General features: G+C 32.6%; 1 protein-coding gene across 1 annotated transcript in view; it reads right to left on the bottom strand.

The window, feature by feature from the left end:
• Positions 1 to 611: 611 nt before the first annotated feature.
• The window catches only part of LOC131427040 (uncharacterized), an 18616-nt gene continuing 477 nt past the window's right edge, over positions 612 to 18750 (bottom strand). Inside the window, exons 3-5 of the mRNA XM_058589924.1 lie at positions 2097 to 2435; positions 1883 to 2042; positions 612 to 1827 (exon numbers count right to left, since the gene is read on the bottom strand). Coding sequence (XP_058445907.1) covers positions 1358 to 1827; positions 1883 to 2042; positions 2097 to 2435 — 969 coding nt within the window. The 3' untranslated portion in view covers positions 612 to 1357. The remainder of the gene's footprint in view (positions 1828 to 1882; positions 2043 to 2096; positions 2436 to 18750) is intronic.

Genomic DNA, 18750 nt, shown 5'->3' with positions numbered 1-18750 from the left:
AAAATCGAATCACCCACTATTCCTGTGTCTGAATGTTGATTAATTTGAATATCTTCATTGTAGTCTTCTTTTCGACGCATGCAATCGGGATGTTCTCTTACATCAGTTTTAAGCAACGGTTTTGGTCTTTTGCAAAATCGGCAGTAAAACATTGCGTTAAAGCTTCCCGCTAATTTTTGCATTGAATGAATACCCAGATTATCGCCTTGCATAAGACATAAAACAAATCGCACTAACACATTATTTCCATTAATGATCAAATTAATTCCGTTTTCTTCTATTTCTTTGAATACATCGATTAAGGGTTTCAATAACTCGTTAACTCCTACATGTTTCATATCAACCTTTTTTATCATACCTGCTACAAAAATGTTCGTTAATCTTGAAAGAAATCGTTCTGGTAGTGTTGGAAAATTGAAATAAATACCACATATTGCATGTCGGTTATTGTGCGAGCTTTGTGTATCATTCACTTCGTATTCATCTGCATAAATCCATAGAGGTAAAATTGTTTCATTTTTGTATTTTGCTCGAATTTTCTTCCATGTTGTACCGTTCACAAAATTTTTTATCTTGAGTGATTTTTCTAATTCCTTTGTATTTGACAATGTTTGATCAAAAATATTCTTAGTTTCGAAGAAGGACTTGATTTGATATTTAATAGGCATTAATACACAATAACTCGTAGGTTTCTCTTCGCATATTCCATCATCGAAACTGCTTACTTTTGAAACAATGATTTTATTGTTTTGAATTGATATAATCTTAGGCATTTCTAATCCGTTCAAATAATGTAAGTAATTGAAGAAATTGTAATCTGAATTTACTGAACTAAACATAGTTTTCATTTTATTAAGATAAGATTTTAATTTGAATTCCGTCTGCGTATCTGAATTTATCTTCAGGGATTCTAAATACCCTGCTAACTCTGATAATAATAGAGAAATTTCCCTCTGAATATCGTAAATATCTTTTCTTGCTAAGTTGTTTTTGTTGTGCATATACAGTGTTAGTTTAGCTGCTTGGAATGTAAATTTATCATCACATTTAGATTTATTTACAGTTTCGTCAGATACACTTATTTTACTTCTCTTAGTAAGCAATACTCTAGACATATTTTCGTTGTGAAAATCTGCCTGTTTTTCCATTACTAAGAATTCTTTCTGTTGAATAGTTTTGCGAAAATGATTAATTATATGTTTCCTGAACCGATGGTAATTGGTAAACACTTGAATACAGTTCAAAACTGTACATTTGTAATGGTAGGTGACCGGTGTCTGATGGTGGTTCCTCAAATGGCTTAAATAAAATTCAGCATCTTCATACATATGAAGGCATCCAGCTAGCATACAAGTAATCATGGTGGTGATATTGTATGGATCGTGTTTAGAAATGTTTTTATTCGATTGATGTTGGCATATGACTCTGGATGCTTTATCCCATATGCTACTTCACTAATGAAGTGCCAAACTAATCTGGAACACTTCGAAAAGGGTAACCCAAACACTGCTGTTAGCTTGATAAGAACGTCGGTAGCTCTAGAAACTGATGGGAGCTCATAGCATACCTCTTCATAGCATACGAAAAATCTTCCGCTGATGGTATCGATGTCTTCACCTAACACTACGAGTTTTGGCACGATAGGCTGATTTCGCTCTGCATAGGCTGCGTAAATAGAATCGATTTTTGATTTTATTTCATCCTCCTTGTTGACAAAGACAATTGTGTCTTCTTGTGCAACGTAAATTGTTGGCTTGAAGCGTGAGCCTGCATGAATAGGTGGCAACACAGTGTTCAGCACTAGGAGCAACGCAATCATTCGTGCATCTACAACAATTATAAGATCGATTTATTTATATTATGAGGATAAATTATGGCATACCTAAGCTATTAGTGTTGTTGTTCAAATATTTCAGAAGTTTCAAAGCAGATGGATCCTGCGCTTTATTTGTCGCATATAATATGATTCCAGTTATCGTGCTTTCCAGAACAGCTATTCCGTTGCGAGCATCTTCATACAGAAACCGAAAATCGATATCTACCTAATAAATTATACTATGTGAGTAAATCATTACAATTTTTGATACTCTTCTTACCAATTGATACCCATACGACCTTTTGTAATGGGGGTACAGATTCAATAGCTTTAATGTGAACTTTCGGTTTTTCAAATACTGTCTTCGGTGAGCTGCACTAACTGACCATTTCTCGAGCACTGTGTTCCACGGTTCACCGTTCAATTCCAACCAATTAACAGCCTCGTTTGTAGTTGAATCAAGCGGCAGTTCACGTGATGCTGTTAGCTTTCGTGTTTTCGCGTACTCTGCTTCTCTAACATCAATTCTTCGTTTCTTTTGCTTTAGGTTTCCAATTTTGTTTGCAATTTTTCCACCGGGATTCCTTCGGTCTCCTCCTCTTGGAATGTAGTAATTTTCCTATGAATGAAATTCCATTGAGTATTTCTAGTAAGAATAATTTTATTTTCTGCAGATTCTTACCTGTCGTTCCGATTGGAACAGAGTACAAATTGCCAATGTATATGTCTCTAATTGCTCGGTTTGAACTTTTTTCTTTGATATTTGGCTATTATACCGGCCAATTCCAGTTGTTTCGTTTCAGACAATTCTCCAATTTTCGCGCGTTCTATAATATCTTTGCCTTCCTCGGTTTGTTGCAGTAATGATTCCAAAAATCGGGGCGTAAAAGCAGTTTCATGCTGCAAATTTTTATGAACTTCGAAATAAGTTTCCGAGACGTCAGATACCGTAATATCCTGCTGTACGAGATCCTCGCTCGAAAAATCGTTGGCTATATTTATAACAAAGTTTTCGGTATCTGTTAAGAACGGGGCTCCTGATGTATTATTGTTGTTGAGTTTATTATTTAAAGTATCGGTAGTCTCGTGCGATAATTCTTTTTTTGGTTCTCTTTCGTGATAAATTTGGCTTTCAAGAAGCTTTCTTTCAATGACATTATGTTCGTTTCCAGATTTTCTCCCGTTCTCTGCAGAAGTTTCTGGGTTCACGTTTTCAGACACAGATTGTAAGAAAGAAGTAATTTTTGCTTGCTGCAAATATAACAATAATGGAAACTATTCTTAAAAGCTAAATGGTATACTTACATTTCGTTTCCTCCAAGAGCGAACCACGTCAAATACAACATCGATATTCCAGTCAGCATCGGTATCCTTCAAATGCATACGAAGATCATCTACGGTCAATGTAATTAGGTCGAACACTCGTACTCCACAATCTGTAAATGCAAAATAATAATATTGGAAAGTTGTTATTAATAAAATAAACATACCATTTAAAACACTCAATAAATTTTCAGGAAAGTCTGAAAGTAATTCATCCATTAAAAAACATGTAGATGCCATGGTGGTTTTTTCACATAAGAATATCACGTAAAATACATGTGTTGCAGTTATCGTAAAGAAATGCTTAAGTGATTCACATAACAAATACGTGTTCCTCACTTGATTGAAATATGTCAAATATATGATACATGCTTACGTGGAATCCACGTAGTTGAGAGGTGTACTGAATTTACACTCTAATATTGATTCATATCATTCATACAAGTGCGCCCATTTTATTTATTGGAATCATTTAAATCTCGTAAATTTTTAAAAATCTCAGATTTAAGTGATTCTGCATTTGTCTATAACCTGCGCTTTATTTTGAGTGCAATGAAGTTTCCATTACACGATCAAAAGTATTGTCAATACTCCTTGTATTGACAATAATATTGTCTCGTGTAAGGGCTGCTAATCTCCGTTGCTACACGCTTAGAAAAAGTTACTCAGAGTTTGAGTACTAGTTACTCATTTTCAAATGATACATGGAAACGTCAAAAATTAAGTAGTTATCATCAATGATATTGAGTAACTTCTACTCTAAATTTGAGTTTAACGCAAGAACTCGTTTTTTTGTCACTATTCGCAAGATCAGTCTAAAAGTTTTAATAACCATTTGTAGCAACAGGTTGTATTTTTTGTTAGTGAGATCGCGTGTTTCGAGGGTGAGTCGCTTAACACAAACGGTGTTGTGTCTGCAAAAACCGGAATGATAAACTTCGTGTTTTGCTTTAGAATGGAAACGAATATGCTCAAATGTCATTTATGAGGAATAAGTGTATGATTGGTGCCTGAGCATAACTGACATGTATGTTAATTTGCGATTGAAACACAACTCCAAGCGACCACCACTTGATATAGTATTGAGTTCAATTACTTAATATTTTAATACAATACACTCAGAAAAGGAGCAATTTTTTTGCAAATTTGGTATATGTGAAATAAAATTTCACTCAAAATTTGAGTGATAGTTACTCTATTTTTGGTACACGTACAAATTAAGTATTACTCAGTAAATGAGTAGATTTTACCCAAATATCGTTTCCAGTGGAAGAACTCAAATTTGAGTAACTTTGGAGTTACTCTAAATTAGAGTTGTTCCACTTTTTCTGTAGATGAGTAAGATCTTATTCGTTTTTGAGTAACTATTTTTAAGCGTGTAAGTACAAGCCAAACACAATTTCGTGAAAAGTGTTTGTTTGATGATACTACCCTGGGTCAGTTTCAGATTTCTCAAGCGAAAACAGTATAGCAAAAAATAGCACCTGTTGCTACAAATAGTTATTACGACTGTTAGACTAATCTAGAATAAAAACGAGTTCTTCCGTTAAACTCAAATTTAGAGCAGTGCTGTCAACTTTTTTTTCCAAAAATATGTATTTGGCGGAAAAATCTATCTGTACAATATCTTTCTCGAAAAATCACACATCGATTTAGTGCGAAAACTGATTTTGCGACCAAAAAAAGAGGTCGCTCGACTTGGTTTACCCCTACGGAATCCAACACAAAACTGAAAATCGGTATTTATCTGTATGAAAATTTAAATATCGGTATTTTGAGAGAGCATATCTGTATTCCTGTAATGAGCCCAAAAATCGGCATAAATACCGAGAAATCGGTATAGTTGGCAGCGCTGATTTAGTAAGAGTTTCTCATGATAATTCATGGTAACTACTCAATTTTTGATGTTCATGTATTATTTGAAAATGAGTAACTAGTACTCAAACTCTGAGTAACTTTTTACTTAAGTGAACTCACCGACTAAAGCTCTCACCGACCAAAGCTCTTTCACCAACCAAAAAGCTTTTCCGAAAAATCGAACTGCCACCTTAATAGCGACCTACTAAAAAGCTCAGAACAAACGATCTACCAAAGGCACTCTAGTGGCAGGTATCGGAAGCAGGAAAGCAAGCCAGTAAAACGTGAATTCAACGACTAAAGCTCACCGACCAAAATGTTCTTTTGTAGCATTGTCGAAAATCAGGATAACTATTTTTAAAACATTGTATATAAAAAGTAAATGAAATAAAAATTGTTACAGAGCTTCACATTTTTCAATTTAAAAATAATTTTAAACATTTTTTCAAAAATCATCGCTTTCGGTACCGTGGAACAAGTACCGATAGGAAAAGTCATTTTGAGAAAAATTGCCCACACGAAAACCAACGACACTAATTAATTTCAATAGTCCAAAGTGTCTCCTACAAAACCTATACTAGCCTATATTGCTTAAAATGCTTTAAGTAATTTTTAACATTTTTTCAAAAATTTTCGATTTTGGTACCGTGGAACAAGTACCGATAGGAAAAGTCATTTTGAGAAAAATTGCACACACGAAAACCAACGACACTAATTAATTTCAATAGCCCAAAATGTCTCCTACAAAACATATACTAGCCTATATTGCTTAAAATGCTTTAAGTAATTTTTAACATTTTTTCAAAAATTTTCGATTTTGGTACCGTGGAACAAGTACCGATAGGAAAAGTCATTTTGAGAAAAATTGCCCACACGAAAACCAACGACACTAATTAATTTCAATAGTCCAAAGTGTCTCCTACAAAACCTATACTAGCCTATATTGCTTAAAATGCTTTAAGTAATTTTTAACATTTTTTCAAAAATTTTCGATTTTGGTACCGTAGAACAAGTACCGATAGGAAAAGTCATTTTGAGAAAAATTGCCCACACGAAAACCAACGACACTAATTAATTTCAATAGTCCAAAGTGTCTCCTACAAAACCTATACTAGCCTATATTGCTTAAAATGCTTTAAGTAATTTTTAACATTTTTTCAAAAATTTTCGATTTTGGTACCGTGGAACAAGTACCGATAGGAAAAGTCATTTTGAGAAAAATTGCCCACACGAAAACCAACGACACTAATTAATTTCAATAGTCCAAAGTGTCTCCTACAAAACCTATACTAGCCTATATTGCTTAAAATGCTTTAAGTAATTTTTAACATTTTTTCAAAAATTTTCGATTTTGGTACCGTGGAACAAGTACCGATAGGAAAAGTCATTTTGAGAAAAATTGCCCACACGAAAACCAACGACACTAATTAATTTCAATAGTCCAAAGTGTCTCCTACAAAACCTATACTAGCCTATATTGCTTAAAATGCTTTAAGTAATTTTTAACATTTTTTCAAAAATTTTCGATTTTGGTACCGTGGAACAAGTACCGATAGGAAAAGTCAATTTGAGAAAAATTGCCCACACGAAAACCAACGACACTAATTAATTTCAATAGTCCAAAGTGTCTCCTACAAAACCTATACTAGCCTATATTGCTTAAAATGCTTTAAGTATTTTTTAACATTTTTTCAAAAATTTTCGATTTCGGTACCGTCGAACAAGTACCGATAGGAAAAGTCATTTTGAGAATAATTGCCCACACGAAAACCAACGACACTAATTAATTTCAATAGTCCAAAGTGTCTCCTACAAATCCTATACTAGCCTATATTGCTTAAAATGCTTTAAGTAATTTTTAACATTTTTTCAAAAATTTTCGATTTCGGTACCGTCGAACAAGTACCGATAGGAAAAGTCATTTTGAGAAAAATTGCCCACACGAAAACCAACGACACTAATTAATTTCAATAGTCCAAAGTGTCTCCTACAAAACCTATACTAGCCTATATTGCTTAAAATGCTTTAAGTATTTTTTAACATTTTTTCAAAAATTTTCGATTTCGGTACCGTCGAACAAGTACCGATAGGAAAAGTCATTTTGAGAAAAATTGCCCACACGAAAACCAACGACACTAATTAATTTCAATAGTCCAAAGTGTCTTCTACAAAACCTATACTAGCCTATATTGCTTAAAATGCTTTAAGTAATTTTTAACATTTTTTCAAAAATTTTCGATTTCGGTACCGTCGAACAAGTACCGATAGGAAAAGTCATTTTGAGAAAAATTGCCCACACGAAAACCAACGACACTAATTAATTTCAATAGTCCAAAGTGTCTCCTACAAAACCTATACTAGCCTATATTGCTTAAAATGCTTTAAGTAATTTTTAACATTTTTTCAAAATTTTTCGATTTCGGTACCGTCGAACAAGTACCGATAGGAAAAGTCATTTTGAGAAAAATTGCCCACACGAAAACCAACGACACTAATTAATTTCAATAGTCCAAAGTGTCTCCTACAAAACCTATACTAGCCTATATTGCTTAAAATGCTTTGAGTAATTTTTAACATTTTTCCAAAAATTTTCGATTTTGGTACCGTGGAACAAGTACCGATAGGAAAAGTCATTTTGAGAAAAATTGCCCACACGAAAACCAACGACACTAGTTAATTTCAATAGTCCAAAGTGTCTCCTACAAAACCTATACTAGCCTATATTGCTTAAAATGCTTTAAGTAATTTTTAACATTTTTTCAAAAATTTTCGATTTTGGTACCGTGGAACAAGTACCGATAGGAAAAGTCATTTTGAGAAAAATTGCCCACACGAAAACCAACGACACTAATTAATTTCAATAGTCCAAAGTGTCTCCTACAAAACCTATACTAGCCTATATTGCTTAAAATGCTTTGAGTAATTTTTAACATTTTTCCAAAAATTTTCGATTTTGGTACCGTGGAACAAGTACCGATAGGAAAAGTCATTTTGAGAAAAATTGCCCACACGAAAACCAACGACACTAGTTAATTTCAATAGTCCAAAGTGTCTCCTACAAAACCTATACTAGCCTATATTGCTTAAAATGCTTTAAGTAATTTTTAACATTTTTTCAAAAATTTTCGATTTTGGTACCGTGGAACAAGTACCGATAGGAAAAGTCATTTTGAGAAAAATTGCCCACACGAAAACCAACGACACTAATTAATTTCAATAGTCCAAAGTGTCTCCTACAAAACCTATACTAGCCTATATTGCTTAAAATGCTTTAAGTAATTTTTAACATTTTTTCAAAAATTTTCGATTTTGGTACCGTGGAACAAGTACCGATAGGAAAAGTCATTTTGAGAAAAATTGCCCACACGAAAACCAACGACACTAATTAATTTCAATAGTCCAAAGTGTCTCCTACAAAACCTATACTAGCCTATATTGCTTAAAATGCTTTAAGTAATTTTTAACATTTTTTCAAAAATTTTCGATTTCGGTACCGTCGAACAAGTACCGATAGGAAAAGTCATTTTGAGAAAAATTGCCCACACGAAAACCAACGACACTAATTAATTTCAATAGTCCAAAGTGTCTCCTACAAAACCTATACTAGCCTATATTGCTTAAAATGCTTTAAGTAATTTTTAACATTTTTTCAAAAATTTTCGATTTTGGTACCGTGGAACAAGTACCGATAGGAAAAGTCATTTTAAGAAAAATTGCCCACACGAAAACCAACGACACTAATTAATTTCAATAGTCCAAAGTGTCTCCTACAAAACCTATACTAGCCTATATTGCTTAAAATGCTTTAAGTAATTTTTAACATTTTTTCAAAAATTTTCGATTTTGGTACCGTGGAACAAGTACCGATAGGAAAAGTCATTTTGAGAAAAATTGCCCACACGAAAACCAACGACACTAATTAATTTCAATAGTCCAAAGTGTCTCCTACAAAACCTATACTAGCCTATATTGCTTAAAATGCTTTAAGTAATTTTTAACATTTTTTCAAAAATTTTCGGTTTCGGTACCGTCGAACAAGTACCGATAGGAAAAGTCATTTTGAGAAAAATTGCCCACACGAAAACCAACGACACTAATTAATTTCAATAGTCCAAAGTGTCTCCTACAAAACCTATACTAGCCTATATTGCTTAAAATGCTTTAAGTAATTTTTAACATTTTTTCAAAATTTTTCGATTTCGGTACCGTCGAACAAGTACCGATAGGAAAAGTCATTTTGAGAAAAATTGCCCACACGAAAACCAACGACACTAATTAATTTCAATAGTCCAAAGTGTCTCCTACAAAACCTATACTAGCCTATATTGCTTAAAATGCTTTAAGTAATTTTTAACATTTTTTCAAAAATTTTCGGTTTCGGTACCGTCGAACAAGTACTGATAGGAAAAGTCATTTTGAGAAAAATTGCCCACACGAAAACCAACGACACTAATTAATTTCAATAGTCCAAAGTGTCTCCTACAAAACCTATACTAGCCTATATTGCTTAAAATGCTTTAAGTAATTTTTAACATTTTTTCAAAATTTTTCGATTTCGGTACCGTCGAACAAGTACCGATAGGAAAAGTCATTTTGAGAAAAATTGCCCACACGAAAACCAACGACACTAATTAATTTCAATAGTCCAAAGTGTCTCCTACAAAACCTATACTAGCCTATATTGCTTAAAATGCTTTAAGTAATTTTTAACATTTTTTCAAAATTTTTCGATTTCGGTACCGTCGAACAAGTACCGATAGGAAAAGTCATTTTGAGAAAAATTGCCCACACGAAAACCAACGACACTAATTAATTTCAATAGTCCAAAGTGTCTCCTACAAAACCTATACTAGCCTATATTGCTTAAAATGCTTTAAGTAATTTTTAACATTTTTTCAAAAATTTTCGATTTTGGTACCGTGGAACAAGTACCGATAGGAAAAGTCATTTTAAGAAAAATTGCCCACACGAAAACCAACGACACTAATTAATTTCAATAGTCCAAAGTGTCTCCTACAAAACCTATACTAGCCTATATTGCTTAAAATGCTTTAAGTAATTTTTAACATTTTTTCAAAAATTTTCGATTTTGGTACCGTGGAACAAGTACCGATAGGAAAAGTCATTTTGAGAAAAATTGCCCACACGAAAACCAACGACACTAATTAATTTCAATAGTCCAAAGTGTCTCCTACAAAACCTATACTAGCCTATATTGCTTAAAATGCTTTAAGTATTTTTTAACATTTTTTCAAAAATTTTCGATTTCGGTACCGTCGAACAAGTACCGATAGGAAAAGTCATTTTGAGAAAAATTGCCCACACGAAAACCAACGACACTAATTAATTTCAATAGTCCAAAGTGTCTTCTACAAAACCTATACTAGCCTATATTGCTTAAAATGCTTTAAGTAATTTTTAACATTTTTTCAAAAATTTTCGATTTCGGTACCGTCGAACAAGTACCGATAGGAAAAGTCATTTTGAGAAAAATTGCCCACACGAAAACCAACGACACTAATTAATTTCAATAGTCCAAAGTGTCTCCTACAAAACCTATACTAGCCTATATTGCTTAAAATGCTTTAAGTAATTTTTAACATTTTTTCAAAAATTTTCGATTTTGGTACCGTGGAACAAGTACCGATAGGAAAAGTCATTTTGAGAAAAATTGCCCACACGAAAACCAACGACACTAATTAATTTCAATAGTCCAAAGTGTCTCCTACAAAACCTATACTAGCCTATATTGCTTAAAATGCTTTAAGTAATTTTTAACATTTTTTCAAAATTTTTCGATTTCGGTACCGTCGAACAAGTACCGATAGGAAAAGTCATTTTGAGAAAAATTGCCCACACGAAAACCAACGACACTAATTAATTTCAATAGTCCAAAGTGTCTCCTACAAAACCTATACTAGCCTATATTGCTTAAAATGCTTTAAGTATTTTTTAACATTTTTTCAAAAATTTTCGATTTCGGTACCGTCGAACAAGTACCGATAGGAAAAGTCATTTTGAGAAAAATTGCCCACACGAAAACCAACGACACTAATTAATTTCAATAGTCCAAAGTGTCTTCTACAAAACCTATACTAGCCTATATTGCTTAAAATGCTTTAAGTAATTTTTAACATTTTTTCAAAAATTTTCGGTTTCGGTACCGTCGAACAAGTACCGATAGGAAAAGTCATTTTGAGAAAAATTGCCCACACGAAAACCAACGACACTAATTAATTTCAATAGTCCAAAGTGTCTCCTACAAAACCTATACTAGCCTATATTGCTTAAAATGCTTTAAGTAATTTTTAACATTTTTTCAAAAATTTTCGATTTCGGTACCGTCGAACAAGTACCGATAGGAAAAGTCATTTTGAGAAAAATTGCCCACACGAAAACCAACGACACTAATTAATTTCAATAGTCCAAAGTGTCTCCTACAAAACCTATACTAGCCTATATTGCTTAAAATGCTTTAAGTAATTTTTAACATTTTTTCAAAAATTTTCGATTTTGGTACCGTGGAACAAGTACCGATAGGAAAAGTCATTTTAAGAAAAATTGCCCACACGAAAACCAACGACACTAATTAATTTCAATAGTCCAAAGTGTCTCCTACAAAACCTATACTAGCCTATATTGCTTAAAATGCTTTAAGTAATTTTTAACATTTTTTCAAAAATTTTCGATTTTGGTACCGTGGATTAAGTACCGATAGGAAAAGTCATTTTAAGAAAAATTGCCCACACGAAAACCAACGACACTAATTAATTTCAATAGTCCAAAGTGTCTCCTACAAAACCTATACTAGCCTATATTGCTTAAAATGCTTTAAGTAATTTTTAACATTTTTTCAAAAATTTTCGATTTTGGTACCGTGGAACAAGTACCGATAGGAAAAGTCATTTTAAGAAAAATTGCCCACACGAAAACCAACGACACTAATTAATTTCAATAGTCCAAAGTGTCTCCTACAAAACCTATACTAGCCTATATTGCTTAAAATGCTTTAAGTAATTTTTAACATTTTTTCAAAAATTTTCGATTTTGGTACCGTGGAACAAGTACCGATAGGAAAAGTCATTTTAAGAAAAATTGCCCACACGAAAACCAACGACACTAATTAATTTCAATAGTCCAAAGTGTCTCCTACAAAACCTATACTAGCCTATATTGCTTAAAATGCTTTAAGTAATTTTTAACATTTTTTCAAAAATTTTCGATTTTGGTACCGTGGAACAAGTACCGATAGGAAAAGTCATTTTGAGAAAAATTGCCCACACGAAAACCAACGACACTAATTAATTTCAATAGCCCAAAGTGTCTGCTATAAAACCTATACTAGCCTATATTGCTTAAATTGTTCCAAGTGTTGTTAATATTCTGTTAAAAAATATTAGTTCAAGCAATCAAATTCGATGATGGCCCCCTAGTGACAGATTTTGGAAGCACCCAGCAACCAAAAAGCTCTTCAGCAATACAATACATAATTCTGATGATTAAGTGAAGTGACGGAATAAGTAATATTGGGGAAAACTGCCCACACGAAAACCAACGACACTAATTAATTTCAATAGTCCAAAGTGTCTCCTACAAAACCTATACTAGCCTATATTGCTTAAAATGCTTTAAGTAATTTTTAACATTTTTTCAAAAATTTTCGATTTTGGTACCGTGGAACAAGTACCGATAGGAAAAGTCATTTTGAGAAAAATTGCCCACACGAAAACCAACGACACTAATTAATTTCAATAGCCCAAAGTGTCTGCTATAAAACCTATACTAGCCTATATTGCTTAAATTGTTCCAAGTGTTGTTAATATTCTGTTAAAAAATATTAGTTCAAGCAATCAAATTCGATGATGGCCCCCTAGTGACAGATTTTGGAAGCACCCAGCAACCAAAAAGCTCTTCAGCAATACAATACATAATTCTGATGATTAAGTGAAGTGACGGAATAAGTAATATTGGGGAAAACTGCCCACACGAAAACCAACGACACTAATTAATTTCAATAGTCCAAAGTGTCTCCTACAAAACCTATACTAGCCTATATTGCTTAAAATGCTTTAAGTAATTTTTAACATTTTTTCAAAAATTTTCGATTTTGGTACCGTGGAACAAGTACCGATAGGAAAAGTCATTTTGAGAAAAATTGCCCACACGAAAACCAACGACACTAATTAATTTCAATAGCCCAAAGTGTCTGCTATAAAACCTATACTAGCCTATATTGCTTAAATTGTTCCAAGTGTTGTTAATATTCTGTTAAAAAATATTAGTTCAAGCAATCAAATTCGATGATGGCCCCCTAGTGACAGATTTTGGAAGCACCCAGCAACCAAAAAGCTCTTCAGCAATACAATACATAATTCTGATGATTAAGTGAAGTGACGGAATAAGTAATATTGGGGAAAAATTGCCCACACGAAAACCAACGACACTAATTAATTTCAATAGTCCAAAGTGTCTCCTACAAAACCTATACTAGCCTATATTGCTTAAAATGCTTTAAGTAATTTTTAACATTTTTTCAAAAATTTTCGATTTTGGTACCGTGGAACAAGTACCGATAGGAAAAGTCATTTTAAGAAAAATTGCCCACACGAAAACCAACGACACTAATTAATTTCAATAGTCCAAAGTGTCTCCTACAAAACCTATACTAGCCTATATTGCTTAAAATGCTTTAAGTAATTTTTAACATTTTTTCAAAAATTTTCGATTTTGGTACCGTCGAACAAGTACCGATAGGAAAAGTCATTTTGAGAAAAATTGCCCACACGAAAACCAACGACACTAATTAATTTCAATAGTCCAAAGTGTCTCCTACAAAACCTATACTAGCCTATATTGCTTAAAATGCTTTAAGTAATTTTTAACATTTTTTCAAAAATTTTCGATTTTGGTACCGTGGAACAAGTACCGATAGGAAAAGTCATTTTAAGAAAAATTGCCCACACGAAAACCAACGACACTAATTAATTTCAATAGTCCAAAGTGTCTCCTACAAAACCTATACTAGCCTATATTGCTTAAAATGCTTTAAGTAATTTTTAACATTTTTTCAAAAATTTTCGATTTTGGTACCGTGGAACAAGTACCGATAGGAAAAGTCATTTTGAGAAAAATTGCCCACACGAAAACCAACGACACTAATTAATTTCAATAGTCCAAAGTGTCTCCTACAAAACCTATACTAGCCTATATTGCTTAAAATGCTTTAAGTAATTTTTAACATTTTTTCAAAAATTTTCGATTTCGGTACCGTCGAACAAGTACCGATAGGAAAAGTCATTTTGAGAAAAATTGCCCACACGAAAACCAACGACACTAATTAATTTCAATAGTCCAAAGTGTCTCCTACAAAACCTATACTAGCCTATATTGCTTAAAATGCTTTAAGTAATTTTTAACATTTTTTCAAAAATTTTCGATTTTGGTACCGTGGAACAAGTACCGATAGGAAAAGTCATTTTAAGAAAAATTGCCCACACGAAAACCAACGACACTAATTAATTTCAATAGTCCAAAGTGTCTCCTACAAAACCTATACTAGCCTATATTGCTTAAAATGCTTTAAGTAATTTTTAACATTTTTTCAAAAATTTTCGATTTTGGTACCGTGGAACAAGTACCGATAGGAAAAGTCATTTTGAGAAAAATTGCCCACACGAAAACCAACGACACTAATTAATTTCAATAGTCCAAAGTGTCTCCTACAAAACCTATACTAGCCTATATTGCTTAAAATGCTTTAAGTAATTTTTAACATTTTTTCAAAAATTTTCGATTTTGGTACCGTCGAACAAGTACCGATAGGAAAAGTCATTTTGAGAAAAATTGCCCACACGAAAACCAACGACACTAATTAATTTCAATAGCCCAAAGTGTCTGCTATAAAACCTATACTAGCCTATATTGCTTAAATTGTTCCAAGTGTTGTTAATATTCTGTTAAAAAATATTAGTTCAAGCAATCAAATTCGATGATGGCCCCCTAGTGACAGATTTTGGAAGCACCCAGCAACCAAAAAGCTCTTCAGCAATACAATACATAATTCTGATGATTAAGTGAAGTGACGGAATAAGTAATATTGGGGAAAAATTGCCCACACGAAAACCAACGACACTAATTAATTTCAATAGTCCAAAGTGTCTCCTACAAAACCTATACTAGCCTATATTGCTTAAAATGCTATAAGTAATTTTTAACATTTTTTTAAAAATTTTCGATTTTGGTACCGTCGAACAAGTACCGATAGGAAAAGTCATTTTGAGGAAAATTGCCCACACGAAAAACAACGACACTAATTAATTTCAATAGTCCAAAGTATCTCCTACAAAACCTATACTAGCCTATATTAGTAGTAGAAATAGTACATACATGAAATTGTATATCCTTGTGCTGTAGTAATTTTTTTTGTTTTGTAATTTACTGTGGAACTTGCAATACCGTAGTTTTCAGAAAATTTCATTCAGAAGACAATAACATTATCTTTTTAATTCTTAGAGAGTGAAATCGATTAAAAATACCCTTATTATATTTTGTAAAGGTTTTGCATGGTACATTTAAATGGTATTTTTTGCTTTTACACGAAAAGTAAATGTTTTCAAGAAACATTCATAGGGTTTCTTTTGCATTTGTAGTTCGTCGAACAACACGCAGAAAAATTGAGCTTGTTTGAAAGAACAAAACAGTTAGTAGATTTTTAAATTTGATTTTTGTTAATTTCTATCTAGAATATGATTGTTTCAAACCAATTTCCCCCTTCAACACCAACAATAATCGCTGTTTGATGTGAATGGTTGGGTCTCACCCAACGGAAAAAATTGCTGTTCCAGCTAATTTTATTGTTGAAATAAACTACCAATTTTTTGCTTATCAACGAAAGTTGAGTTGATTTTATTGCCAAATATTTGTTGATTCGATTCTAATTGATCCTTATGTTAATAAAAAAATTGATTCCTTTCATCTATGATCTAATTTGTATAATGATACAACACAGTTTATTGTTGAAATAAACCATGTCAATTATATTTCTTATAAACACATTTTCAACTGTGAATAAACAAAAGTATTCGTACGTGTTTCAAAAAGTGAAACTTCATCTGCTCATTTCTTTTTCGTTGAGCATTTCAACAATTCAATCGTAAGTATTGATAATCAGTAATATTAGAAACCTCATAATATTACATATCATTACATTACGTTTTCTTCACAAAAAAAATGTTGCAGGATATTTCTATTTTAACCGATCTGCAAGGGCATCGCGTCATGATTGCGGTTTGAAAATAATTTTAATTTCATTCATGTAAGTAATTAGAATTGTTAAAATAAAACAAATCGACAATAAATGTATCAAAAATAACCCTCCAATTTATTTTGAAAGAAATCATTTTACTCTCAACAACAAAAAAAAACAAAAATTTTGAGGAACAAAAAACGTAAGTAGAATTAATATTCATTTTAGGGGTATATTTTATCATTTATTTCAACTGCCAAGTTTATAAATTCAAAGCACTATAAAGATTACCTTCATTTAATGTTAGTTCATTGTAAACTAAACTGACTTTGCAAGTTAAATTTACTATGGAATTGTTTGTTAAGAAACTGACAGGAATCCACAAGCCAAATATTTGTCGTTTTTAACAAAATATTTATTGAAATAAACTAATTCACTAAGACAAATCAAATATCAAATCAAACAGTTTTGTAGTTTCAAGCAACTATAGTTGCTAAATGAAACCAAATTTTCTGTTGTCACTATTTCAATAAAATAAATCGTTGCGAGAAACCAAAATTTAGTTACTTTTACAATATTTTTCTCTGCGTGAATATTGCTCTCGAGCAGCGATGCCAACCCTACGGATTTATTTGTTGATCAAACCATATCTGTATTCACTACGGTTGGCACATTGCCGCGAAACTGAATTACCGGTAGTGACACCTGCCAATGAAAAATTGAACCAAGAAAAGGAGGATTCTTTTGAAAATTTTTATATCGGCAGTAGTGATTTACAACATGGAACAAACTACAATTAAACATGGAAAATCTTGATATATGTGTGAATAAGGGCCGCTTTACACGAAATAATATTATTGTCAATACCATCAATCCAATTGGTTTGATAACTTGAGTCCGAGTTTTTCGAAAAATTTAAGCGTTTGGCGCTTTAAATATTGCAAATGAATTTTTTTTATATCGTTTATTTATACCCGGCTTTAAATGAATATTAAAATATTGAGAGAAGACGTCATTGCGCATATTTAACAGTTTCTCTCTGGCGAGAAAGTATTGTCGGAGTGATGAGCAGTTTTGATTTTTTGACAGTATTTTCGTCAATCTAATTAAGTTTCCATTACACGATCAAAAGTATTGGCAATACTCCTTGTATTGATAATAATATTGTCTCGTGTAAGGGCCGCTTATAGTATATACTGCCGAGGGGGACGACAGATCTGGTTTTTTCAAATAAAATACAAAAAGTCAATGGAAAGCGAAAAAAACTACATCTATCCAAACATCTAGATCGATCCGTTTGAAAGCGTTTCTAACCGTGTAAAAGAAAGTCAAAGAACATGTGATCTCTTAAAAAGTTTCTGTTACTGGTCTTGACATTCACTGAGTGTCAACATTGATTCGTCAGCAGATTGGTAAAATGAAATTAGGGTTAAACAACATTGAAAATTTGTTTTCTTGGTAGCTGGGAGCTTGAAGATGGAATATATTTCAATTTATTGTAGCCGTTTGAAGGTTTACCCAAAGATATCTCTGTCTGTGATATTAAACTGGTTTTATATTTTGTTAGATGCTTAGACTTGCAATTTTTATGTTTAGAAACGTTTTTCATTAATACTGAAGCCAAAACTGAATAAAGCTGTGTTTAATATGTTATTGAAAATCTTATAGAAAGGATAACAATTCATTTATTTTTTACTTTAATACATATTAACAGCAAACTACATAACTGTTTACTTCACGATTTCCCTTCTAGCATATTTTGAAGGTTCGCAGACGTTAAAAAAAATTAGACAATGGAACGTCTCTACAAGAGAAACCCTACAGTGTACGATGTAGATGAAATTCGGAATAATTTTTGGTTCGAGTTGAATATAGAAACTGTGGAAAATGACGCAGATATTAAACGAGAATGGCCAACCATCCGACAGGATATGGCAGATAATCCGGAGCATACGCTCTCGGTGTGTGGGTTAGATATGCACCAGAATATAACAAAACTGATTATACAGGACGATAGTTCACAACTCTCCGAACTGTCTGCATCTGGCATCTTCATGTGACATTTGCAACTTTCAGGTTTCATGGCCTATTACGATACATCATATCTCTATGATTATGTTTTTAACCAGCAAAAATCCATGAAAAGACGATCGATCCATATTCAACCGTTACTATGTGTAGCAAAGAGAAGCAAAGTGTGCATAATCGTATGCAGCGTGAAAAAGCCGAATCGAAGCGATGTGCAGTTTTTTAGTGTCGTCCCCCTCGTATATTGCAGACATTTTTTGTTGTGCAGACTTTTAAAATCGACTTTTTGGCAGACTTTCGTCCAAATTTACAGACTCGCCAAGTCAGTTTTACGTATCATACATTATGGGCGATCTAACGTTGTGATTCACAGCTAGAGGAGTACATGTGCGATGATGATGATTGGAAGTTTATCTGTCAAACTTAATGACTTATATCATCTAAATTCTATGCAAATTTTTTGCTCCATACAAATGTGACC

Source organism: Malaya genurostris, chromosome 1 (genome assembly GCF_030247185.1).
Source record: "Malaya genurostris strain Urasoe2022 chromosome 1, Malgen_1.1, whole genome shotgun sequence".
NCBI lineage: Eukaryota > Metazoa > Arthropoda > Insecta > Diptera > Culicidae > Malaya > Malaya genurostris.
This window is presented reverse-complemented; position numbering and strand designations above follow the sequence as displayed.